The sequence below is a fragment of the Tachysurus vachellii genome, chromosome 13, assembly GCF_030014155.1.
Source record: "Tachysurus vachellii isolate PV-2020 chromosome 13, HZAU_Pvac_v1, whole genome shotgun sequence".
Classification (NCBI taxonomy): Eukaryota; Metazoa; Chordata; class Actinopteri; order Siluriformes; family Bagridae; genus Tachysurus; species Tachysurus vachellii.
Window position 1 is genome coordinate 5,834,989 of NC_083472.1, and position 27,512 is coordinate 5,862,500.

At 37.5% G+C, this 27,512-nt stretch overlaps 1 protein-coding gene across 4 annotated transcripts in view; it reads left to right on the forward strand.

Moving 5' to 3' along the window:
* immp2l (inner mitochondrial membrane peptidase subunit 2) overlaps positions 1–27,512 on the forward strand; it is a 113,629-nt gene that overhangs the window by 5,266 nt on the left and 80,851 nt on the right. For 3 of the 4 annotated variants that reach the window (XR_009649394.1, XM_060885418.1, XM_060885421.1), the window contains exons 2-3: positions 3,307–3,444; positions 4,942–5,045. Coding sequence is in view for 3 of the 4 variants with exons in the window: in XM_060885418.1 (XP_060741401.1) it covers positions 3,310–3,444; positions 4,942–5,045 (239 nt within the window). In the remaining variant the exon portion in view is untranslated. The remainder of the gene's footprint in view (positions 1–3,306; positions 3,445–4,941; positions 5,046–27,512) is intronic. The other variant, XM_060885420.1, reaches the window with a different exon arrangement.

A 27,512-nucleotide genomic window follows, 5' to 3' on the forward strand; every position in this document is an offset into this window, starting at 1 on the left:
GTTGTACTTAATAGGAATACATAATTATTTTCTATAGTAGCAGTTAATCTAAAGAAGACTGTGTGGCTTCACCAATAACTGGATACAGTATCGTATAGGATATGGACATCATAACAGGAAGTCAGAATGTCTTTGAGTTCCTTTAATTAGTCGGCTCTAGTGCTATTGCTAACACCACCCATTCCCGGGAAAAGACTCTAATTTACATCTCAACAAATCATTTTAGGTAGAAATATATCCACACTAAATATATTTTCTTTAGGTAAATGTGCTTTCTTGGAGTTGAGTTTGACAGTCATGAACCATACATGCTTGTTAACATGGACCTGAAGCTCCATTTCAACCAAAAAAACACCACAACTGCACAGTGGAAATTTAGTCGTGTTTGGTGTGTGTGTGTGTGTGTGTATGTATGTGTGTGTGTGTGTATATACATATATAACAGGATCAAATTTGTTTTGTGGAACATGATTAAATGTAATTTTAAAGAGAAACAAAGCACTTACGTAAAGGACGTGTTGGTAACAGTAACTGCTGCAAAATCCATCGTTAATTATTTTTAGCAAACTCTAGCAAAAAAAAAAAAAGTCTAGTAAAATCTATAAACTATATTCAGATGATCCACATGACATGGTGTGGAGCCACAGTCAGTGATCTGACTTGAAATGACCCTTTATCCAAAAAGCCTCATCTGTACCAGTACCGTCATTAAAATGAAGTAAACAGACATTCGTCGTGAGCATTTAATTAGTTCATTCGAGCTGGCAGAACAGAGGACACTTGTAATTGGCAAGTCTCTTCTACACCACAGTACGTTACACAGCAATCACTCTGTCCAGCTTGAGAATATCTTTTTTTTTAATGAACTTCAGAGGTCTGTTTGGGGATTTCATAATTACTGTGTCCTCTGTTTAAGCGAAAGAATTCTTAATTAGGCAAAAGCAGTGCGCTGTGAGAAAACATGAAAGGCTGCGGTTCACTTCCCTTTCAGGAACCATTAGTACCGTAATGAGGATTCAGACAACAAAAGCCATAAAAATCTGCATTAAACCTTTCTCTTTTCTATTACTAACCCACCTCTGTGTCACAGTAATAACCTTTTATCATGGTGTATGATATTGTCCCAGTTTTGAATGGAAGCACATTTAGATGAGCAAAATGTTCTTCTCTGAATCGACGCTAATAGGTTAATGAAGTGCAAGTAGCTCATGTTAATAAAAAACAACAGCTGTTGTATAACATGGAAAGTCTTCAGCTGTGAGGAAAAACCATGGCAGTCCATTATTTTGATATATTGTTTATATGAAAGGCCTCATTTCTGTAGGAAATAGACAAACAGCGCCAATAGAAGGACAGCATTCAGTAAGCCACAGTTATTCTTTATTTATTATTTATTATTATTGATGATACTGACCACGATTTCAGTCACAAATTTGCGGTCAAAACTCTGACATCTAGTGAAGTACGAGGATACAGAGTAGATGAATTTGATGACTGAAGCTAACAGACCAATTTGCATCCAGTCATTTTGTCTATATGTTAAAGAATGTTAAAGAATAATGTTTCTGGGGAAAAAAATTTGATAAATGAGTACACAACTATAGATAAACAAATACTATACAAATTACAGTGTTAACAATCCAAATAATATGATCTAATATTCATTTGTTTTAGCATTTATTACCATAATGATAAAAAGTTTACAAATAATCATAAATATTTTTATTATTATTATTCATTTTTATTTTTTATGATTTATTCCACTTATACCACTGTGATTTTCCAACATTTGCATTTTGTAATCAATAACGTGCAATACGTTTTATCCCTTTAAAGTTTCCGTCATGTTTTGGAACATCTGTGAGACTAGTTAGTTCCTGTTATCACTTCCGTTATATCAGCTATCGGTTTTTCTCTCGCCAGCCTGTTTTTTGTCTTTAATTTAGTGAGACAAAGGAAGACAAAAAAATGCAGCTTGTTATATTACAAAGAAGTTAGAAGGTCCTGAAGTCTCGCTTGTGGAGAACATACTGACATTACAATGGCCGTACACTGGAGACTCTGTTCATAAACGTTAATTAAACATCGCCTTACAGAAAACTCCAGCCAACTACAGCAGCATCTCCTTAGTGACAAGACGGATTTGCTAAAGCTGCACAATCTCTTCTTCACAGACTTTAAGAAATACACTGTTCTACTTCATTAGTTATTTGGAAACTTTTTGCTTTTGGAAAATAACCAGATGACTAAATATGACTAAATATGACTATTATTTTATCAATGTCACTATTCCCAATACCACTGCATGACACTTTACAAAGCTCCATCAGACACTTTATTATTATTCAGTTCCAGCTACCACTGTTACTGCTATACGATCCAGTAACTTACAGCTTACAGGCCATGTCTTTGTGTTTACTGTCCTGTATATTTATTGTGTTTTCTTTTTACTGTCCTGTGTAATTATTTACTGTGTAATTATTTTACTATGTAATTATTTTACTGTGAAATTATTTTACTGTGTAATCATTTTACTGTGAAATTATTTTACTGTGTAATCATTTTACTGTGTATTTTGTGTCCTGTGTGTTTATTGTTTTGTGTATTTATTGTCCTGTGTATTTATTGTCCTGTGTAATTACTGTCCTGTGTATTTATTGTCCTGTGTAATTACTGTCCTGTGTATTTATTGTTTTGTGTATTTATTGTCCTGTGTATTTATTTTACTGTGGATTATGTGTCCTGTGGAATTAATTTGTCTTAATAATGTTTATTGTTTTGTGTATTTCTTGTTTTGTGTATTTATTGTCCTGTGTAATTATTTTACTGTGGATTTAATTTTTTGTCTTGTGTATGTATTGTTTTGTGTATGTATTGTTTTGTGTGTTTAATTTTCTCTCTTGTGTATTTACTGTATTGAGTATTTGTTTATTTTCCTTTTTAGGGAAAGTCCTTTATTGTAGAAACAGTACTTTGTTTTAATCTATACAAGCTATACAGAGGAGTAGCTATAAAACCCACTTGACTGTTATTGGTCTAAAGAGTCACCCAGTTAATATTGCCATAATAATGGAGTTTCGTGACTCCAGTCTTCCCCTTTCTACTTTTCATACTTCATCTTGTACCTATGCCTCGTTATTGGCTGATAAAGGTGTAAATATTTTCCTTTTAAAGTAGCTGGTGAGAGTAAAACATTTTAATAAAGTTTTTTATCTCTGTAGATTTATTACAGCCGTGCCGATTACAGTTTTTCTAGTATGAACATGATTTATCAAGCAGCTGCAGTAAATATTTCTATCCTTACAGGACATGGCTCAGACAGCGGGATTTGGACGGAAATATGTGAAAGCGTTTGTGAGCGGGTTCTTTGTAGCCGTTCCCGTCACAGTGACCGTGTTGGATCGGCTCGCCTACGTGGCGCGGGTGGAAGGAGCATCCATGCAGGTGAGTTATCCAGCTACCTTTTCTACAAGAAGATCAATCTTCAGCAACGTACATTAGAAATCCTTTTGTTTTATTATAAACTGACTGTACATGTTAAAGCTAGAGAAATATAGACAGATTTACAGACTATTAAATGATCAGTCACTGATATATAATGATTTCTGCTCCAGAGACACATTAAAGTAAATCATTGTTCAGTAAGCAGACTTTAATTTGGTTGTTTGCTGAACAGATGAGCAATATGGCAGATGTTTTTGCCCTCCACCTGTTTAATTCCCCTTTGCTTTTTCATCTGTGACATCACCCATTCATTTCTACCACTTCTCTGCCTGTTCAGTAAGTAATTAAAAAAAAAGTGAGAAACTCCTTGGACGTCGCTGAAAGCTGACACCGGTTCAGAATAAGAGAGGATGTCTGAATAAAAATGATAGAGCAACCATCTGTGACAGAGATAAATTTCCCAGCCGTGAGCTCTCGTCAGGTTATTTATTTTGGGAAAAAAAAAGCAGATAAGAGATATTCTGTCAATTACCCCGGCAAGCGTGAAATGACTCGCAGAGATCTGGCTTAATGATGCACCGGATGCCTGTGTGTCATATCAGCGTGCTCTCATGCTCGAGAGTCTGTCGTCACACCCAAGTTGTTTCATAAACTGTCACAAAGAGGAAAGCAAACCATTCTTCTTTAAGGGTTTTATTAGTATGCACCATGTGTGGCTTTGGACTTTGGTTAAAACATCAAAGATTCAACAACATGGGAAGTTGGAAGGTTCCAGAAGATTCCAGAAGGTTTAAAATAGCAGTCATGGTATTTATAAAAATAATAAAAATAAATAAAAGCTTTTAATTAACAGTGGAGCTCTTTATATACACCGTTTATCCATGTTGCCTTTTAAGCTGCAGTTAGTTATTCAAATGACAAACTTTAAAAGTTCATGTCTAATGTCAAAGATGTGTAATATTCACCATGTCCCAGTGGTTCTTTAGTTCAGGTTACTTTCTGGCCCAGAAATGAGCTCCAATCCCATCCCTAACGGAGCTGCTTAGTTCTGCCACTGTTTCTTGTTCTTCACTGATACCTAAATGCGGTTTGTAAAGAGGAGGTAGGAGGAGACTCGTCAGTGTTTTCTTTGTAATTATCTCACAGAGGAATTCTGAAATGTAATTATGTATAATAATTACTAACTGCCACTTTAAGTTTAATAATAGGTCATGCTGAATTTATAAATAAATTCAAATAGATGAGAGTTTTCTAATCCTGTGTGTTTGTCTGTTTCTGTTTGTGTGTCTGTTTGTGTGTGGATGTGTCTGTGGGTGTGTCTGTGTGTCTGTTGGTGTGTCTGTGTGTGTGTCTGTCTGTCTGTGCGTGTGTGTTTGTGTGTGTCTGTGTGTTTTGTGTGTGTTTGTGTGTGTCTGTGTGTGTGTCCTGGTTCAAGTCATTGCTGAAACTAAGTGTCGAGTGTGTAATAAAAACCGTGTTTTTTACACTTCCCATCAGCCCTCTCTGAACCCTCAGGGATCCTTGTCGTCTGACGTCGTTCTTCTGAACCGATGGAGTGTGAGGAACTATGAGGTGCAGCGTGGGGATATCGTATCAGTCGTGTGAGTAACTGAGATTTAATTGACTCAGAGGACGCGTGGGATGTAACTGCGTTACATCACATGCACTTAATCTGAGAGACATGAGAGGTTTATTTATTTTTTTTCTGAACGTTAGTTAATGTTGTTCTCCATACACACACACACACACACACACACCACATCTGTTTAATTTACCGATACATCAACTACTCTTTTTATACTTTTTTACACTACATTGATCAACATTTATCATGAATCTTCAGATGGTTTATATTTCATGAATCTACACAAAATAGCCCAGAATACTAAACTCTAATATGAGCTATGAAACAGCTATAAGAGACACGGTTAGTGTCAATGTTTTAGCTTTCTAATGAAGAACTCTACATCATTAGCACATTTTGTAGCTACAGTTTCAGTTGATGTTTATCGCCCCCTAGTGGAACAAAAAGACGAAAAAGTTATTTTTAACTACTATGTGGTTGAGACGTGTGTTCAGCTACTGTATTATCTGTCTTTAAATCCATCCAAATGACTGCTTGGACTACAATATTGAATACAATAATTATCCAGTCAGCATAGAATTTAGTTATAAAAATAAGTTACTGCACCTCAGGTTGCGATTTTAATCCTCAGGTAATACATGAGCACAAATACATTTATAAAATGGCTAATTTTGTTTTTAGGGCTGAGTCAGCTATTTCACTTCTGTTTGTGTGTGTGTGTGCGTGTTTTTGTGTGCATGTGCTTTTGTGTGTGTGTGTCTGTCTGTGTTTTTGTGTGTGATTGTGTGTTTTTGATTGTGTATGTGTCTGCTTTTGTGTGTGTATGCATGTGTGTCTGTCTGTGTGCCTATGTCTGTGTCTGTGTTTGTTTCTGTGTGTGTGTGTGTATGTCTGTGTGTGTGCATGTGTGTGTCTGTGTGTGTCTATGTCTGTGTTTGTTTCTCTGTGTGTGTCTGTGTGTCTATGTCTGTGTCTGTGTTTGTTTCTGTGTTTGTGTGTGTGTGTTTTTGTGTGTTTTTGATCATGTATGTGTCTGCTTTTGTGTGTATGCATGTGTGTCTGTGTCTGTGTTTGTTTGTTTGTGTGTGTGTGTGTCTGTCTGTGTGTGTGCATGTGTGTGCATGTGTGTGTCTGTGTGTTTTGTGTGTGTTTGAGTGTGTGTGTCTGTGTTTGTGTGCATGTGCTTTTGTGTGTGTGTCTGTCTGCCTGTGTTTTTGTGTGTGTTTGAGTGTTTTTGATTGTGTATGTGTACTGTATGCATGTGTGTCTGTGTCTGTGTGTGTTTTTGTGTGTGTTTGAGTGTGTGTGTCTGTGTTTGTGTCTGTGTGTTTTTGTTGGTGTACTGTATGTGTGTGCATGTGTGTGTTTGTGTTTTGTGTGTGTGTTTTTGTATTCATGATTGTGCGTGAGTCTGTGTCTTTATTAGTGTGTGTGTGTCTGTGTGTGTATGTGTGTGTATGTGTGTGTGAGTGTGAGAGAGAGTAAAAGAGAGAGCTCAGGAGAGATAGCGATGGCAGCCATGCCTTTAGATGGTCTAAATTAGAGTCTCATGTCCTACCCAATTTTCTGCTTTCTGCCTTAATTGTGAACTGAGAAGGCGAATTGTGGCTGCAGGAGGATCCTTCAGAGACACTGAGTGGTCACCTCTGAGTGCAGGTTACACACACCTCTCTGAGCTGGGAGACAAAGTGCTCTGTGCTCTCCCTCATTTGCCTGTTCACATCCAGCAGCCTGTCGACATAACTCTACTGTACAGGCACTGCAGGCTATTAGCTCCACTCCAATTAGCCAAGCACGCTCTTGTCTGAACCACTGAGGGAGGCCACAAGTATTAGCTTTAACAGATCTCATTGATCAAGTACATGGCTAGAAGAGCTCTGTTGATGTCCGGCTTTTTCTCAGTACACGGCTAAAAGCATCTGATGGATCTTGTTTGTTGTAGACTCAACACTTACCCAAATATGTGTGTATTAGTTGCACGGTCAGCATTCTATTTTTAATTATATAAAAGCTTTTAACCTTATATTAGTATTGTAATTGCTTACAAGTTAACACACTGTTACTACACTGAATACTACAGTGTTATTACTGCCACAGTAATACTAATAATTCACATCAATAATATATTATTATACAATTATATTATTTATATAATCAGTAATTTATTATAATAATAATTATTATTATTGTTTAGAATAATAATAATAATAGTAGTAGTAGTGGTGGTAATAGTAGTAGTATAAATAAGTTACATAGACGTAGTATAAAAATACATAGAATTCTTTATAAAATCATTCAAGTAATTTGAGTTTAAATGACAAAAATAAATAAATGTCACGGTGTGGTCATATTACATAAAGCACAAACTGACAACTCACGTAAAGACAAGGCATCAGCTATATTGGCTTTACAAAAAAAATACATTTCCGCGTCAGAGAATTTAGAAAGATTTTCTTTCACGTCGTGTTTCTGAGCTGTTGTGAGTCACTCTGGCAGTCGTGTAACACTAACTCACAGTCACAGCCTTCACAATGAACAGATACAAAATTTTAGCTGAATAAAATGACAGCTCAGAGACCAGATGGCAGAGCAAAAGACACAGATCTGTCGTAGACATAACACAGCTCCGCTAATAAAAATAGACAAAAGAAAAGCACACAGGTGTGACAGTTTTGTTGTTTGTATTGTTTTGTTTATTTTTTCCCTCAATATTTTCTACATTTTTTGCTCAGATAGCGTTAGAGAGATATTAAACAGCTAGCTCACTAGTATCAACCTCAGAGCTGCTCTAAACACCATGAGGAGAGGAAACTCACACCACAGCACTGAGATCCCAACACGTCTGCACTACTGAAGAGGCAACAATAACAGCGGATAAAAAAATCCTGGAGTTTTTAATACACGGGCTGTGTCTCAAACCACATCTTAATGAGAACAAAAGGGGTCTTGATATATAATAGTCATCATCATCATCATCATCCTGTTCCCCACTATATCATTATTACGTAACATAAATTGCCATAAATTAACATTTTATGTGATGTCTGTTAGATAAAGCACACATTAACATGAAAATTAAATGTTGTGCTTTATCTAACAGACATCACATAAAATGTTAATTTATGGCAATTTATGTTACGTAATAATCATAAGGTTATGGAGCTAAACCAAGGATCTCCATGACGACCTGAAGATTGACCGGACTGGCAATATAATATATAATATTAAAACAGAATATTATCAGACTAAAATTCTGTTTTAATATTATATATTATATTGCCAGTCCGGTCAATCTTCAGGTCGTCATGGAGATCCTTGGTTTAGCTCCATAACCTTATGATGTATCAGCCAAAAGACCCGTTTTTTTAAATAATAAAAATAGCTGATTAACCAATCGACGTATTAATTCTGGAATTATTTGCTCAGGTGTAGGTGTAAAATAAATGATATTTATTTAGGATGGCACTGAAAAAGCCAAAAAGAAAAAAATAAATCCAATAAATTTTTTTGGTTTGTAGCCAAAAGCGTTGAAAATGATGAAATATCTTAGCCTAAAAGGAATAAATAAGTGTATAAAACAAACGCCAAAAAATAACATTAAAGTTTATAATAATTAGAAAGTTTAAATACACATTTCTTTTCTTGCACCAGTCACTTGCACTAAGGATATGTTGACACCCTTTGATCAGCAGTAGAATAATATAGAACGTTAGCAATGTGGACGTTACGCAACTGATCTGAGGGGGGGGAAAAAAGTATTTATAGAAAATTTACCAATTTTTAAAAACAATAATTCTGTTCATTATGATAGAATCTCACAAGAATTCACCATCCAGCAGTTTCCCACTGCAGAGCTGATAGATTATTCCTCCCTCTCCTGCTCACTTTAAGCTTGTTATAGTAGAAATATTCATTTCATTTTTTTTTTCAACCGGGTTTGGATTATTAGTTTATTTTTTCTAGTAATTTGTGAGCACTGATTATTGCACAAGCCCCAGAACCAGTGAAATTATTACAACATATTAGTAAACTCAGGCAGCTCTAGTTATCAAGCTTTACCAGCCTGATCCAAAATTAGATGCCTAATCATGTAAACATGTGTCATTCGCTTAGTCCCAGAAGCCTAGAGAGTGGAGGAGTAGCCATCAGATAATTACTCCCAGCATTGGTTTCCAAGTATTTGTGTTCGGACTGATTCACATATTTTGGATTTGTATGTGAAGTGCTAGACAGAAGGAGTCTCCAGATCATGTCTTGACCCAAAGATGGCAGTCTTCCCTTACAGGGAAATAGATGGCGCTATTTTTAGCCCGCTTGAGTGTAAATGGTAACAGATCTGGACAAGCATGTTCTTGTGAAGTGTTAGATGTAGTAAGATCTGTTTAAAGCCGAGATATCATTTTAGAATTGATTTTACAGGAATCTGATATAACATAGCTTAGTCTAGAAATATTTGTACACAGACAGTTTGTGTTGAAGCGGATTTGAAAAGACAGTGAGGTTAATGTGCAAAATGACATCTTTAATGTGAGGAGAATAGGAATCACAGCTCATTCACTCATATGTAGGTAAATAAAACAATCATAATCATAAATAACATTGAACATTTATTTATTTATTTATTTATTTATTTATTTATTTAATTAACAGCTTTTCTGAAACGAGTCCAATCCAAGCACATAGCTGAGTAATTGAGGTTTAAGTGGCTCACTGGAAATCCTAGGATCTGACCTCACAACCTCGCTATCAATATCTTGGACGCATGTAGAATCGTACATGTGGAGCTCTTACCATCTCAAGAGCAGATTTTTTCCCACACTTTATTTGCTTGATCCAGATAAAGGTAAAAGAGAAGTGCTATGGAGAGATTCTCATTCTTGCTGATGAATTGCTCATTCTCTCTGACCGTGATGGCATCAGATCCATTTTTTCATAACTTCATTATCTCGGTATTAGGTCAGTTATCTCAGCTGGTATCTTGTGAAAATATTATAAGAAATAATTATGTTAGAAAGAAAAGATGACGCTTCATAATCTGTATCGAATCCATATTATCAGATTAGATGAAAAATATACACATCCAACTTAGACAAAACTGAGGAAGCGATTCACAGTAAATCTGCATCCATACAAATCCATGTTGGCTGTCGTGAAATTTTACACACGTAGCTTTTATCCCTGCTCATTCGGTCCGGTGATGACACTCAAACAAAAAGTCCCTTCCCCTCAGGTCACGTCTTCAATATCTTCAAGTGAAACACAGCTTGATGTGGTTCAGGTCGCATGATTGATTCAGCCAGTCAGGAACCTTTCACTTTCTCTACCTGAAAACCTTTCTAGTTGTTTTGGCGGTATGTCCAGACGCAAGATGAATTGCTGTCCAGAGTTCGAATGAATCTTAACGGTTAGAAATCTCTCTGTTCACTTAAGAAATTCATCCTGCGGCTGTCATCCTCAGTCAACATCAGTATACAGCCGAGCCTAACGTCTGAGCTACAGAGTTTCGAGGGAAATGAGATGTTATGGATGTTTCAGATGTTTCGTGCATTAACACTTTGCTAAAAAATGATGGGCTTTAATTCTCATGGAATTCTCGTGTGTGAATCTGTAAAATTTAGATTTTGTAAAAGAATTTCAAGGAAGATAGAACTTTTAACTAGCATCTTGCAAACCCTTGAGGATCCTATAATGACAGGCACATGATGTATAATGTATGACGTAATCTATTTCCAAACCTGATTTGGGTGTCAACAGTCAGTCCTGGGAATTAGGTGAATTTCAGCAGAGGATGGACGTGGGAAGATGAGTTTGGATTGGAGATGGGCTTGGGGTTAGTCAGTGATGCCTGATTAACTGTCCAAACATCTCCAAATGGAAAAATGAATCCATTTCTGACATGGTAGGAATTTAATTGCCTGCCATGCAGTGTGAGAGTTTTTTTGTTTAGTTTTTGTAATCTACCCCAGCCCTGGCCCTGGCCCTCATTCCGCTAGATTCTCCTTTCCTGACTTTTAACTATTATTCATTATCGATAGATAGACAGACCTGTCTGGTGGTGTCATGTTTCATATTCAGCGTGTAGACCTTGAAGATGCAGTGTGAGTCAAAGAATAATATTTTACAGTGTTTCTCTGGTTTATCCTGGCCTGTATGATGTTCTTCTGTAAGGCGATCCTGCATCTTCTTGTAAACTCTATGAGGTCAAATGTGCTAAAAAAAAAAAAAAAAAATGCAAAAATATTTGTTGCACTTCATGTTCATCTCATTTACCAAGTATTCTGTCATATAATGGAATCGAAGATCCTTGCAGATGTAGGTAAACAACTTTAATGTCACGGGTCATGGTTAAAAACAGGCACTGTTCAGGAGAGCAAACAGACTTAACAAGGCAGAGGCAAGAGACGTGAGTGGAGAAAAAAAGGCAGGTCAAACCAGGAAATCAAGCAATAACAGCAGGCTTGGTATAGTCAGGTGTACAATTAATAATGTGGTTGTAAATGAGCTTGGGGTATGTGAGCAGGGCAGCGAGTGTGTTCTGATGATTGTATTTCTGGGTACTTTACGTGTGTGTGCATGCTTCGGTGTATTCTTCAGTGGAGATTATGAACTGCGGTAACCTGACCTACAGTTGTCTCTAAAATCAGACTTTTACTTTACAAGACTAAAAAAATTAAATAAGAGAAGTTAGAGACAGCTTGCTTGATGAGACTAAACACCTTGTATAAGATGACACAGCTTGCTTAACCTCTTGAGACCCGAATGTCCTCATATGAGGACATAACATTTTCTCTCAACTTCATTGTCTATATATTTATTGTACCAACCTTATATGAGGACTGATAGGTATAATTCTTTTGCGAAACTGCTTCCTTGAATACACTGATTAAATTTATAGTTATCAGCTATGAATTAAGAGAAACAGTCAGTAGAAATTGTAATGTACACAACAGTAGCATACGGGTCTCAGGAGGTTAAACAACTTGTCTCAGCCAGGAATAAATAAATTGTTTAAACAACGTGTCTGAAACAACACAACTTGTTCAAACAGCTTCCTTAACATGAGACTGAAAACATATTTAAAACACTTTTCTAAAGTTAGACTAAAACTAGACCTTGTTTAATGACTTGTTAAGAGGGGAATAAATAAATAAAAAAACTATCAAAATACAATATTATACAACTTGTAAACAATAAGTTTAAACTTGTCTAAGAGGAGACTAGTTAAATTAAAAATTAATGAAACATGTCTAAGATGGGGGGGCACGGTGACTTAGTGGTTAGCACGTTCGTCTCACACCTCCAGGGTCGGGGTTCGATTCCCGCCTCCACCTTGTGTGTGTGGAGTTTGCATGTTCTCCCCGTGCCTCGGGGGTTTCCTCCGGGTACTCCGGTTTCCTCCCCCGGTCCAAAGACATGCATGGTAGTTTGATTGGCATCTCTGGAAAATTGTCCCTAGTGTGTGATTGCGTGAGTGAATGAGTGTGTGTGTGTGTGCCCTGCGATGGGTTGGCACTCCGTCCAGGGTGTATCCTGCCTTGATGCCCAATGACGCCTGAGATAGGCACAGGCTCCCCGTGACCCGAAGTAGTTTGGATAAGCGGTAGAAAATGAATGAATGAATGAATGAATGAATCTCTAAGATGAGAATAAACAAATTGTTTAAACATGTCTTAAATGAGAGTAAACAACTTGTTTATAACATGTCTAAGATGAGAGAAAACGATGTGTATAAGCACGTCAAAGGCGAGAGTAAACAACTTGTTTATAAATATCAAAGATGAGATTAAACAACTTGTTTGAACATATATGAGATAAAAAAATAAACAACTTGTTTAAACATGTCTAAGACGAGAGTAAACAACTTGTTTATACATGTCTGAGATGAGAGTAAACAACTTGTTTATACATGTCTGAGATGAGAATAAACTTGTTTATACCTGTCCGTGATGAGAATAAACAACTTGTTTAAACATGTCTGAGATGAGAATAAACAACTTGTTTAAACATGTCCGTGATGAGAATAAACAACTTGTTTATACATGTCTGAGATGAGAATAAACAACTTGTTTAAACATGTCTAAGACGAGAGTAAACAACTTGTTTATACGTCTGAGATTAGAGTAAACAACTGGTTTAAACATGTCTGAGATGAGAGTAAACAACTTGTTTATACATGTCTGAGATGAGAATAAACAACTTGTTTATACCTGTCTGTGATGAGAATAAACAACTTGTTTATACATGTCTGTGATGAGAATAAACAACTTGTTTATTCATGTCTGAGATGAGAATAAAGAACTTGTTTAAACATGTCTGAGATGAGAGTAAACAACTTGTTTATACATGTCTGAGATGAGAGTAAACAACTTGTTTATACATGTCTGAGATGAGAATAAGCAACTTGTTTATACATGTCTGAGATGAGAATAAACAACTTGTTTAAACATGTCTGAGATGAGAGTAAACAACTTGTTTATACATGTCTGAGATGAGAATAAACAACTTGTTTATACATGTCCGAGATGAGAATAAACAACTTGTTTATACATGTCTGAGATGAGAATAAACAACTTGTTTATACATGTCTGAGATGAGAATAAACAACTTGTTTATACCTGTCTGTGATGAGAATAAGCAACTTGTCTATACATGTCTGTGATGAGAATAAACAACTTGTTTATACATGTCTGAGATGAGAATAAACAACTTGTTTAAACATGTCTGAGATGAGAGTAAACAACTTGTTTATACATGTCTGAGATGAGAATAAGCAACTTGTTTATACATGTCTGAGATGAGAATAAACAACTTGTTTAAACATGTCTGAGATGAGAGTAAACAACTTGTTTATACATGTCTGAGATGAGAATAAACAACTTGTTTATACATGTCCGAGATGAGAATAAACAACTTGTTTATACATGTCTGAGATGAGAATAAACAACTTGTTTATACATGTCTGAGATGAGAATAAACAACTTGTTTATACCTGTCTGTGATGAGAATAAGCAACTTGTTTATACATGTCTGTGATGAGAATAAACAACTTGTTTATACATGTCTGAGATGAGAATAAACAACTTGTTTAAACATGTCTGAGATGAGAGTAAACAACTTGTTTATACATGTCTGAGATGAGAGTAAACAACTTGTTTATACATGTCTGAGATGAGAGTAAACAACTTGTTTATACATGTCTGAGATGAGAATAAACAACTTGTTTATACATGTCTGAGATGAGAATAAACAACTTGTTTATACATGTCTGAGATGAGAGTATATTCAGCGATACAAGAGTAAACAACTTGATTAAACAGCTTCTCTAACATGAGATTGAAACATATTTATTTAAACCACTTGCCTAAAATTAGACTAAACATCTTATTTAAACATTTTATCTCAGTCCAGACTAATTAGGTTGTTTATATAATTAGTCTAAGATGGGACTTAGTTTGCTCTTGATGATAGAGCTTGTTTAAACAACAAGCATCACCATTTCGTCATGTTCTCAAGATATGTCTGTGATATCTGTAAACGTGAGAATAATAAAAATGTTGATCTGTGCGCCTTTAACAGAGGATCAGTCAGTTATGAGCACTGGACGGACTCCTCATTCTCATGTTGACCTGCTTTACTGCTTTGTCTCTTGTTTGGTTCTCATGCGAAACGGTGATGGTAACGGATTCAAAATGCAAGAGCCACGTCTACATCTAAATCCTGCTCCGTCTTTCATTAGCTCCCTTGTGCATGAATTAACGATGCAGTAACAAACAGCTGGTGAAGAAACAACTGAACAGCCAAATGTCCAATTAGTTCTAGTCATGAAAACTGGAAGTGATGTGTATGTTACTGCCAAAGGTTAGTCATTTGCTGTTAATACACCACTGCACAAACAAGCAGAAGCCGTACCTGAGTGTTTGCTCGTATTGCTGAATTAATTCTCAGCATAATTGAAATGAATAAATAAATAAAATAAAGACATTCGCTTGTTCGCAACCAGAGAAATCCATAGACTCAAAAATGAATTCTGTTTGTCACATACTTAGGAAAATAGACTAATATATTATGGGCGCTCATTTTAAAGGCAAATCTTTCAGTCCACAGGGTAATCTTTGACTAGTTCATTAAAACACACGTCTGTAAGTTTTCGAAGAATTTTATCCTTTCTGCATTTGTTCCTGATTTCTTGCTTGTGGCAAAGAGAAAAACAAATTCAACACCACACTGAGTTCTCTCCCAAGCGCACACTTTGTGTCCTTGATCATAAATTGTCATCACAGATGTTGCAACACCAAGATGCTTTTTTCCCCCTCCTCCTCCTCCTCCTCCTCCTCCTCCTCCTCCTCCTTGTAATCACTAACATTTTGTCAACATTTTATGCTTAACGAGACGTCACGGAGAACAAACTTCAAGAACTGTCCCATCCGCGCCGTGAAAGAAAGCTGAATATTCATAAAATCTTTCTTCCTTCTTGTTTTCCAGGCGTGTTTGATGTGTACACATCAGAATGTTATTCGTGTTGGATTGAGTTGCCTGCGATTAGCCGTCAGCAGCAGCTCACACTCCTTTTAAGAAGCTTCGCGGGACGAGACGAGATCTCGCCAGAATCGAAGCCTTCTGAGCTCCGTATGGGGCCGTAACGAAGCTCTGTGTTTCTGAGAGGCTTTGAGGAATCTTTGGTTGAGTGTTTCTCTGTCTGGATGTTTGTTTGTTTGTTGTTTTTAGCTCTTCATATTAGATGTTGTTGATCTGCAGTAACTGAAGATGAAAACACTTTAGAAAAATAAAGATGAATATGAGGCGCTCTGTTCGTCGAGTTAAAAAACTAGAAGAGTGCGACTCAAATGTCATGCAATCTTTATCACAGAGCTGAGAAGTGAAGCTCACACGACCGAAAAAGACACACGTAGCTTTCGTAGCTGAAGGATTCATAAATAAATGAAATACATGGTTTAAGCCACACCCACTTGCAGTTTATATTTGGATTCAGATAACAGATCCAGTGGCATTGTGTTACATTGTGTTTTGAGACCGTGTTTTGTTATGATTCGTCAGTTTTGTTGTAAATGTTTTTATACCTTCCTTCAAGAGTAATGAAACAAAAAAGCCAAATGATCTGTAAACTGTTTCTTTAGAAATGTGAAACACTGGAAATGTAGGAACCAGATTGTGACATAAGATATAACCTGCACAACAGCTGTTATTGTGCGTGTGTGTGAGTGTCTGTGTGCATATATGTGTGTGTGTGTGTGTGCCAGAATTTCACTCTAGGTTGTATTCCACAGCATGATCGCTTGTTATGGGAATGACAAATTGCTCCATTTTATCTCGTCCTGTCTTTGATGCTTTGACTCCTCAGCCTGTGTAATCGTGCCATTAGTCGTTCTTTGTACTCATGCAGCAGGACTTAATGGCTGCCAAATAGCATTGAATGGTCCGTTTAAAACACTGTGTTTTTCTGATCCTGCTTCATTGTGCCGACGCTGCCGTCGTTCGTTTCAATGAACAATTTTTAAGTTAAAATGAAGAAGGTTTGTTTTAAGTTGAATTTAAAAAGGAGACTAATCAAAAGAACAGAAACACTGCTATATATCAGATGTGGCAGAAAACTTTTTTAACCTCTTTTGTAATTTTGTTCCAACTGACAGAACAATACAATTAATTATTCAGTTTTTGCCAACAAAAAGTTCTCATTTCTATATTTGTGAAGCTTGGTGTAATTGCAGATTTTCTCTATGTGAGATTAATTTAGCTCAAAAGACCTCCCTCTATTAGTCTAAGAAGAAAAATCCATTCAAAGTTGCCCTAAAATGTATATGAAGTAGGTACATGAAGTATAACCGCTACACTTAACACATATCACAAACATAGTGAACATCAGTTAAAGCTTAATCCTAGCAAAACTGAGCTGCTCTTAATCCCAGGTGATTCATCCCCAGGTCATGATCTTGCTATATCCTTGCACAACGATCTGATCTCCCCTTCAGCCACAGCTCGCAACCTTGGGGTAACCATGGACAATCAACTGTCCTTTTCCTCTCATGTTGCTAATGTGACTCGCTCATGTCGGTTCCTTCTCTACAACATTAGAAGGATTCGACCATTTCTGTCCACACAGGCTGCTCAGGTACTTGTTCAGTCTCTTGTCATTTCTAGACTGGATTACTGCAACGCACTGCTGGCAGGTCTACCTATGAACGCAATCCGTCCTCTGCAAATGATCCAAAATGCAGCTGCCCGGCTTGTTTTCAACCTGCCAAAGTTCTCTCATACCACCCCGCTGCTGCGATCCCTCCACTGGGTTCATCAGATTCAAGGAGTAAGTTAACTCCTGATGTTTTGAATCACATCAGATTCAAAACACTGATGCTGGCCTACAAAGCCAAAAATGGACCAGCTCCCTCTTACCTCAAAGCCCTCATCACTCCTCACACTGCACCCCGCACCCTCCGATCTACCAGCACTGCTCGACTGGTTCCACCATCTCTCAGGGTAAGAGGCAAGTATACTACAAGACTCTTCTCTGTACTGGCACCAAGGTGGTGGAACGAACTTCCCCTAGAGGTCTGGACAGCTGAGTCACTGGATATTTTCAAGCGGCGGTTGAAGACCTACTTATTCAGGAAACACTTCAACTAGCACTTCTTTCTTTATCTTTCGCATTTAAAAAAAAAAAAAAAAAAAAAAAAATCACCTTTGACACTTTTTCATTCTAACTTTGAACAAATGTTTTAAACTCATGGTATCTTAAGTATGTAACTTAGTGAGCCAGCATTAATGTATTCAATGTTAGAGATTTAAGCACTTATGTACGTCGCTCTGGATAAGGGCGTCTGCCAAATGCTGTAAAAAAAAAAAAAAAAAAACCATATAAGGGGATTTGGTACCTCGGTGGTTAAGGTGTTGGATTACTGATGATCGGAAGGTTGTGAGTTTGAATCCCGTGTCTACCAAGCTGCCGCTACTGGGCCCCTGATCAAGGCCCTTAACCCTCAACTGCCCAGTTGTATAAAAATGAGATTAAATCTGTGTCGCTCTGGATAAGGGAATAAATGTAAGGAGATTTTAAACTCTTGTATTTTATCAGCATTCTAAAGTATTGTTTTAATAATGTTAAATGACCTGGGCTTAAATGAAATACTTACACAGACAGGAAGTTAGAGGTAGAGATTTAGCGTATAGGTTGCTATCATACAACAGCTTTCCAGAGAGAAATTCTTGAGGCGAAGTGCGAGAGCATATTTTTAGCAAGGAGTGCTGCCAACCGAAAGAGGACACATGCATGCACATGCAGGCGAGCGAGCGAGAAAAAAAAACTTTAGACAAAAAATAAGGCCTTCAACCAACACACACTAAACCCATTTCCTGTCAGTAACTCAACACGTCTACGATACCATGAATTACAATTAGCGCTGAAATACAGTATCTGCAGGAATGTTGGTCCATGGAGTCCTTCTGACAGCATGGTCAGTGTTACACACACACACACACACCAAATAAAAACACCTTTACATTATTCCCATGTTTTTATTTAAACCAGATGTAAATGAGCTGAATCAAAACCCAGACATTTCGGATCAGTTCCTTGTTGCTGTGAGCATGTGGGTATTTATTCACCTCACAAACAAGAAACGAAACAAAACAAAAAAACAAAATTCTGTTCCATTTGATTATTTGACCAGGATGTGCAGAAATGTGTGTGTTTTTATGCGCATGTATTTCCTTCACGTTCTGACCTGATCGTATTTATTAAGCTACTTCACACCGAGCAGAAGTCTGAGTGTGAACCGAAACAGATCTGTTCATCTGATCAGATTAATAACTGACAGGAAGAGCGACTGAGACTTTAGCTGTTAATAACTGCTTAATACTTCATTAGAGGACTCATTGAGTCGTTAACTTACTCCTTCCATAATTTTTTACTCTCCGCTTTTCTTCATTTCATCTTTTCATCTTTTGCTTCCTTCCTTCCTTCCATTCATTCCTTCCATTCGTTCCTACCTTTTTAAAAGGCATTTTTCCTTTTAATACTTTAATACTTAATACTTTTTCTTCCTTATTTCCATTCTTCCTTTACTATTTCTTTCCTTCAATCAAAAACTTTGGTTCCTGATTTTTCTATCCAGGCTCGCTTTTCTTCAGCTACTTTCTTCCTTCCTTATTTCCATGCTTTGTTCTTCCTTTCCTTCGTTTCTTTTGCGTTCCTTCCTTTCTTCCCTACTTTCCTCCTTTCATTCGTTCTAACACGTTGTTTACGGTCAAATATACAATCAAAACACACAGAGTTCACATGATCTGAATTTGGCAGAATAAATAAATATATTGTTTATTAGTCATGCATGGCTGCTGTAACGTAAAGCCCTTTGTCGTTAAAGACTGAAATTCCTAGCTGAGTAAAAACAATCAGTAGACGTAGCTTTATGTAGCTATACTGTATGACTGTATGAATGATTATAAATATAAGTACACTTATATTAATTTGCATTTTGTGTGGCAGGATGCTGTTAACTTTAAGATTGTGTTGTATAGAATAAATTGAACGCTCGCCTTGACAGCTAGACCTCGTTCATTTCATGATGGTTTTTGATTCTGTAGTAAGTCATGGCAACTGGACGCCTACCCAGGCGACAACACCGGTTCTGCTTGTGTGAAATTCTCTATCAGTTTCACATGTCCCATCCTTCATGTTAGTGTATCACTCAAACTCACACAATGCCAGGGATGTACACCTGTGATCAGAAGATTTACATAAGCGCTTACACAACTGTTTTATTATTCACGCTTTGCCTCACGAGATCCGGCGCTTGTGACACGAGTCGATCTGCCTTCCACCGAACGTGCGTCACATTTCCATGCGTCTTTAGACTAACGCAGTGTGAGACAGGGATCAGAGGAGGCTGCTGCCGACTGCCGCATAGAGAGCCAGCAGTAAACACCAGGATTACGCTAGAGCCCGAGGCAATGAGGAGGTCACCCCCCAGGTAGCTTTAGCCTGCTTCTAAATGGAGCTGAGAAAAATGAGCTGTGAGGGTTTTATTTCCCCCAGATTCTGCAGAGGCTCACGCTTTTCCAGTAACTTCAGGAAACTATACATTACTAGTGAGTACACAGGAAGCTGTAGATCACCTTTATATTAGGCTGTGATAGTATAATTCTTTACAAATTTTTGATTCTCCTTCAGTATTCTCCTCGGTCCATTGAAATACTTCTCTACATCCACATCAGTTAATAACCGCCACTGTTGCATCTGTACCATGAGCCACCGTAATTTTTTTTTGGGTTCACAGAATATCTCATGCAGTTCTGACTATAATCCTAAGGCATACAGGGAAATGAATATACAGCAGTATGAGATGGTGGATCTCTGTGTGGCAGAGTGGACGTCCACTGGTATGAACATCAAGCAGATAGAAATCTCCTGCAATTGTAGTGTCTCTAATAAGTGGTGTGTGTGCACTAAAGCTGTCTACCAGCATTTCAGGCTGATAGCCTGCATTTGGTCAGCATGCTGTTGCTAAGGTAACCTGTTGAGGCGAAGCGAGAACGTCCTCCTGCATCTTTACTGCAGGACGTCTGCAGCTTATTCACTTCATTCATCGCCTCTCTCTCGCTCGCTCTCTCTCTCTCTTCCTTTCTTCCCTTCATTTCTCTATCGCTTCATCTATCTGCTCACACCGTTAATGCTATCTCAGTAAAGCTGATTTCTAAACGCAGGACAAACTCCACTGATCAGAAGCAGTCATTCAGAGCAGCTCTTTCTGAACTGGAGCATGAATATTACTCAGACTAACAGCCAGTTAGGAAAAATGCTGCATAATCTCTTAAGGACACGGAGGTGCACTTAATTACATTTTAGCTGAAATTGGGGTTAATTAGTGCCTTAGGTTTCTTTTCTTCATTTAAAAAAAAAATACATAAAGATAACACATGCACACGCTTTCTCTAAGCCCCATTATCTCACTTTTTCCCTCTTTATAATGGAACTGTTGCTAGTATGAGCACGAAGCCAGAAAATTTTGTCTGCCAAGTAATCAGCGAGTCTTAATTCTGCATTCAAATGTTAGTCAGTGGCAGTGTCCAATCTGCACGTCCCCGCAGCACGATTTGGAGTTTTGCTTAATTGCATGTCGGCTTGTATAACATCGTTACGGTGCAACGCTGCATTGTAGAGCTTTACACACACCTGATAAAGCACTAGAGTATGAAATGTTGAATTGCGCAATGCATCAGGGTGTGATGGTAATCGATTACAGTGGATATAAAACCTCTACACGCCTCTGCTCAAATTGCAGGGCCTTGTGATGTAAAAAAAAAAAAAAAAAGAGAGAGACGAGTCAAGATAAGTCATGTCAGTTCTGTTTCCATTTTTCCAAAAGGACAAAAACAAATAAAAAATTTTAGGCAAACAAATAAAAAAAGTACAATAAGCTGGTTGCATACAGTAAGTTTGCACATCCCTTAACTATTCCATTGTTAAAGCACCTTTTGCTTGTAATACAGCACTCAGTCTCGTCTTTTTCATTAACACCTTCTGGATTTGGCAAATTTTACCCCACTCATCCTCCCTATCTTTCAAATTGCAAGAGGATCTCTTGTGTCTTCAGATCATTCCGGTTTTTAAAAGCATATAGATCTGGGCTCTCACTGGACCATTAAAAAATATTTCCAAAAGCTTGGATTTGTGCTATTGTGGGTCTATTTATTTATTTATCTTCACTCTAACAGAGGTGTCCAGGTTCTGTCCAAATATATAAATAGATTGATATTTGAAGCGATCCATGATCGAGCCCCAGTTCCAGCAGAAAAGCTGCTGCCACGTAGCATCATGCTGCCAACACCATGCTTCACTGTCGGTGTGGTGTTCTTTTGGTTGCTGTCTTGCTTTTACCACAGACGTTTATTTTTGTTATTCCCAAAAGAAAGTTTTCTATTGGTCTCATCAGACCATAACCTGTTACCTCACGGTTTAAAACGAATCGGGCAGGAGAGTTTGTTTGGTTTTGAAGTTCTCACCCCTAGCTCTCCTGCAGCATTTTTGCGGACATGTAAAGAATACTAGAGACTGTCACATGCAGGGAGTGATCAGTACTTTGCAGATATCCCTGCAGCTCCTTCAGTGTCACCAGCAGCCTCCCTAATAGGTTTTCATTGAATTTTGATTGTTGCTGTATTACATTATAGGTGGAAATGCAGCAGAGCTGATCTTATTTATCTTGATTAAATTTTTTTACATCGATGAATAGATGGTATGTAGACTTTATATCTGCTGTATATGATTTTGTTGTGATTATTCAACACATTTAAATTGTGAAATATGTTTTTAAGTCTTTTATTTTTACATAAAAGTCAGGGGTAACATGCAAAGTACTGAATTTATACCCAAGTCTAGATAATGTACCAAAATCTAACTCCAGGAAAAATGGACTTGAATAAATCAGTTGCTACTTTTGAATATACTACAATATTATAATGTTAAAAATGATGCTAAAGATGTTAAAAAATAAGCTAATAAAATCTAGCCATTTAATGCAAACAGAATAGCTAAACTTACTGTATATTAGCGTGCTTTTTCAAATTAGATGGAGTTCACGATTTTTAAATCTGAAATGTACAATTTTAAACGAGTCTGTTTACTCCAGCCTAATGAACATTTCACTCTGCTAGTGCCAGGAGCACTTATCCTCACTGCATGCTGGTGCCTGGTGGATGGTGGATAAACTACATTGTGTAGCATGAGAAGGTCACCACAGATGATGAATTCTTAATAGTGGTGAACTGGATGCTAAACTGAAATGATCGCGCACTAAACTGAGCCCATTCGATTCGACTGATATTTAGCATACAGTCATTGGCTGGATGAAAGACGTGAGACTACTGGGGATGGACAGATTAGAGATATATGGGATTACTGTGAATAGCATGACTTGGACACCATGGAGATGGCTTCACGACTGCAATTGAACACTAAACAGATTTTCACTCAGGTATTCATCAGTGAGCAACTGATAACGTCAGACAGAATTAAAGGTGGGGTCTCCGTTGTTTGAAAGCCAATGTTGACATTTGAAATCACCAAAACAAACACGCCCCTAACCCAAATGGGTCCCACCCCTGTATTGATAGCTCCGCCCACACATACATATGTAACCCAGGCAACTAATGGAAAGAAATGTGTCTTTATCATAGCTGAAGGGAAGAACAATACGATTGCAGATAAACAAACAAGCAAAAATGACACACAAGCATAATCATGTAAAGGACAAAGACATATATTAGTTCTGTGTAACAAAGCAAAACCAACGTTACTCACCTATCGAGAAGGAAAAAATTCACAGATTGGAGTTTCCTGAGTCAATAACTCCTGAGCTAAACGCTGTTACTACACAAAACGTGGTTGTAGCTGCGTCTCTACATTACTACGATAGAAAAGAGGTGTTATTTGTGTAGTAACAGCGTTTAGCTCAGGAGTTATTGACTCAGGAAACTCCAATCTGTGAATATGTGACCAACTTCCTGCTCCTTCAGTTCTCTCCAGCACTGGAAAGCTGATCCTATATTAACACGTCCTACTTCTTGCCTTATCGTAAACCTTTCCTCGCTTTCTTTCTTTGTTTGTATCCTCCGTGTCAGTGTTAAAACCGCTTTCTGCTAATGTCCTGGTGACACAATTGCACTTTTTGCCTATATATTACACAGTTATAGAAGTAAAATGATTTATAATCACACGCTTTTTTTGAGCTGGGTTTCTTCCTCATGTAGTTTTTCCTCGTCACTGTCACCTCTACAATTTCTAACATATATCCTGAATTTTAAGATTTCTCTAAAGCTACTTTGTTAAAAGCCTTTTAAAAATAAAAGTGAATTGAGATCTTAAAGATCTCAATTCACTTTATAATAAATTAATAAATTAATCAGATTAATAAATTAATCAGTTAATAAATGCACTGATTCTTGAGGGAAAAACAGTACAAAAAGATTAACTGTATCTTATACTATACGTGATTTTTTACGTGAGTATTTGATACGTGAGTATTTATACGTGATACGTGAGTATTTATACGTGATACGTGAGTATTTATACTTTAATTTAATACTCAGAAAAAAATCACGTATAGTATAAGATACAGTTAATCTTTTTGTACTGTTTTTCCCTCAAGAATCAGTGCATTTATTAACGCAAATGAAGCTACTTACTACACAAACCAAAAATCTAGGGTTTGAATGAGAGATAAGAAATAGTAAACTATTTATTTATAATGTAAAGAGTGTTTTTTTATGTATGAATATATATTGTTGTCAGTTGCTGAGGAATGGCAAAGCCCCGTGTGATTAAAAGGCTCTGATCCTTGAGAATAAATATACTAAAAACAAACATTACTATAATCACCAAAAAAAGTTGTAAGCTGTAGCTATCGGTAGCTAACTTTTGTGCTAACTGTTGCTAACTATAGTGTTTTTAAAACACGTGTTTTAATGTAAACTTAAGTCTTAAGTAGTCTGAACTATTGTCAGTGATTATGTCCGTGTTACTGGATGAGAAAATTTATAGTCAGTTCCGTACAGAGAGTTTACGCGTTTTTGGGTTCCTTCTTTGTAACCTGTATTTATTTTGAATGAAGAAATGTTTTCTTTCTGCTCTGCCCTGCCCAGGTGTTGATCTGAATGTCATGTCATGATGCAGAATCATCGGGTTAATTATATGTTTTTCCAAGCACACAGTTTTATATCTGTCATTTGTATTCAATTATTCATGTGGAAGCAGAAATATTTTTTAGCAGCGAATATTATTTTTGTGTTCGACTTGTTCGTTCACACAGTAAAACATTAATTACTGTTCCTGAAACGTTAATTACTCTTACAGTAGATTATATCGACAACAATTTTTCAAAATAATCACGCTTTCCTTTTTTTGGTTATTAACAAAGTTTCAGAGAGAAGACTGATGCTGATGCGTTGACATTTTTAAAACTTACAGGAATCCTCATTGACTCGGTACAGAGTGTGAAAGAAAAATCAGCGCTCAATTCCTTTCCGACTTTTCCAGCAGCTTTCCGTGAACATAAATACAACTCCAGTCCATAACTATTTGTTCTAATGACTGATCCAGTTGTCACAGAGCAATTTGCAATGTGTTGGCTTTGCCTTTCTCCAAGCAAAACGAAGAAACCTGACAAATTAGCCGGGGTGCCTTGGATTGACTCGGTAAATGAAGATGACTAGGGGAGCTTGAGCGACTCTGTGGATTCGTGCGTGTCAGTTCTGCTACTTCAGGTGATTAGCACACTGAGAACCTTACAAACTGTTGATCGTTCTGTCAAGCCAACTGTTGTGAGAACCAGAGCATACCAGAAGCGTCGATACAGTGTGCTCCGTGCTGACAGACGACACAGGGCTATTGATACCAGCCGCGTTTTATAGCTGCTGAGCGTTATTGGCTAAAGACCTTTAATGCATTTTGGTGTAATTACAAATTGCAGTTTCTCTAAGAAATCAATACAAAGCACAGCGATCGAGAGGGACTGTCAAGGCGCCCGTACAAATGATTAGCTTCCAACAAAGAAAATTGTACAGCGCTGGGTGGGGAACATGAACTTGGTTCCCTAAAACGCATCATAAGTGCTCTTCTATAGCTCTGTAGTGGCTGAGGTTTTAATCAGCATGTTCTACAAAGTGTTATTGTGCATCTGTAATAGTTCTGAATGCTGTTGACCAGACCGGGAGGATTTCAACTAGATATGAAATTTACTTGTGTTCCAGCGGTCAGACGTCAGGTCATGGTGTGTGATTTACTTTTATTTCGGCACTGGGTCACTGATCAGTAGGTCAGGGGATTCAAGAACCAGAACTGCCAAGCTGCCACAGTTGGGCCCTTGAGCAAGGCCCTTAACCCTCTGCTTATTTCCTAAGCTGGGATATTTCTGAAGAAGGGAATTTCTTTGTGCTGTAATGCATATGTGACAAAATAAAGGCATCTATCTATCTATCTATCTATCTATCTATCTATCTATCTATCTATCTATCTATCTATTGTGTTAAGAATTATATATATATATATATATATATATATATATATATATATATATATATATATATATATATATATATATGTATTATATCATCTGAGATGAAGCAGAAGCAGTGTGTGCTCTTTGCCACAGATCACATTTGCTGAAGAATCGGTCTTCACTCCCATTGGTGGTCGCTTCATATTTGCATAATTTGAACATTGTCACTTCAGTGGACACTCCCAAATCTAGTCACCATTGGTGTTGTCTTGTTAAAAGCCAATGATCTACGCTCACTTTGTAGCTGCGAGTTGCTGCATATGCGAACGCTCCTTCACACTGTTCTTTATGGTCCACTGCAAATCCGACAGCACGACAACCTGATAATCACATCGTTTTATAAACCACAGCCCTGAAACCATTGCTGTTGTCCTTCCTCATTTATGTTTGTATAATGGAATCTCATAAGCCTACATTGATGCCGTGTCGGTAATCTTGAAGCATCAGAGCAGCACTAGAAGGTTATTAATCCGTAAAAAACAAGCGTTGTGCGTCTCCTACTCCGCTAGCTGCTCATTGCCAATCTTGATAGATGGCATTCACAGTGCACTTTAGAGACAGAAAGGTTGTATGGAAATGATTATACTTCTTCGCTCCAGCACACCGACTCCTGTTTAAGCACGTATCAAAGCGCTTTATTTTATAGGAACTTAATTTGTTGCACCACTGAGAACTCATCTGTGCCGAGCAGCAGGAGGCGTCGGGAAAAACTGTGCCAGAAAGACTTGCGCAAAACAGCAGCTCTGTCGTCTCTGCTGGGTGCTGGATGTCATGTATGTTTTGGACTACTTGATGGCATCAATTTTTAGCCGCGCTCACACTCCCGCTGCTCTAGAAAGTAAAGATCAGTCTGTAAGACGCGCTACCTTTTTTTTTCCCTAACAAATGTTTGTCAGTTTAATTCTTTTTTAAAGCAACTCTTCTGGTCTGGTTTGTAAAAGTGCATGTATATAGGTGTGTGTGTGTGTGTGTGTGTGTGTGTGTGTGTGTGTGTGCGTGTGTGTGTGCATATGTGTGGGGTCTTAAAACAAACCAAAAAACGGTTAATTCCAAAAAAAGCCACCATCCTTTCATCCTTCCTTCATTTCTTCATTCAGTCCCTCCAGGATGTCACAATTTTGCAGTTGCAGATCTTACCATTTTTTTTAAATGAACCAGGAAGAAGCCGGAGAACCCTGAGGAAGCTGAAAGTACCCTGAGGAAGCTGAAGGTACCCTGAGAAAGTGGGAGATCCATGAAGAAACTTGGGGAACCCTGAGGAAGCTAGAAAAACCCTGATGAAGCTGGGAACACTAAGGAAGCTGGAAAACCTGAGGAAATTTGGGAACACTGAGGAAGCTAGAGAACCTGGAGGAGACTGGAGAACCCTACAGAAGCTGTAAAACTGATAATTCTGGAGAACTCTAAATTATCTAGAG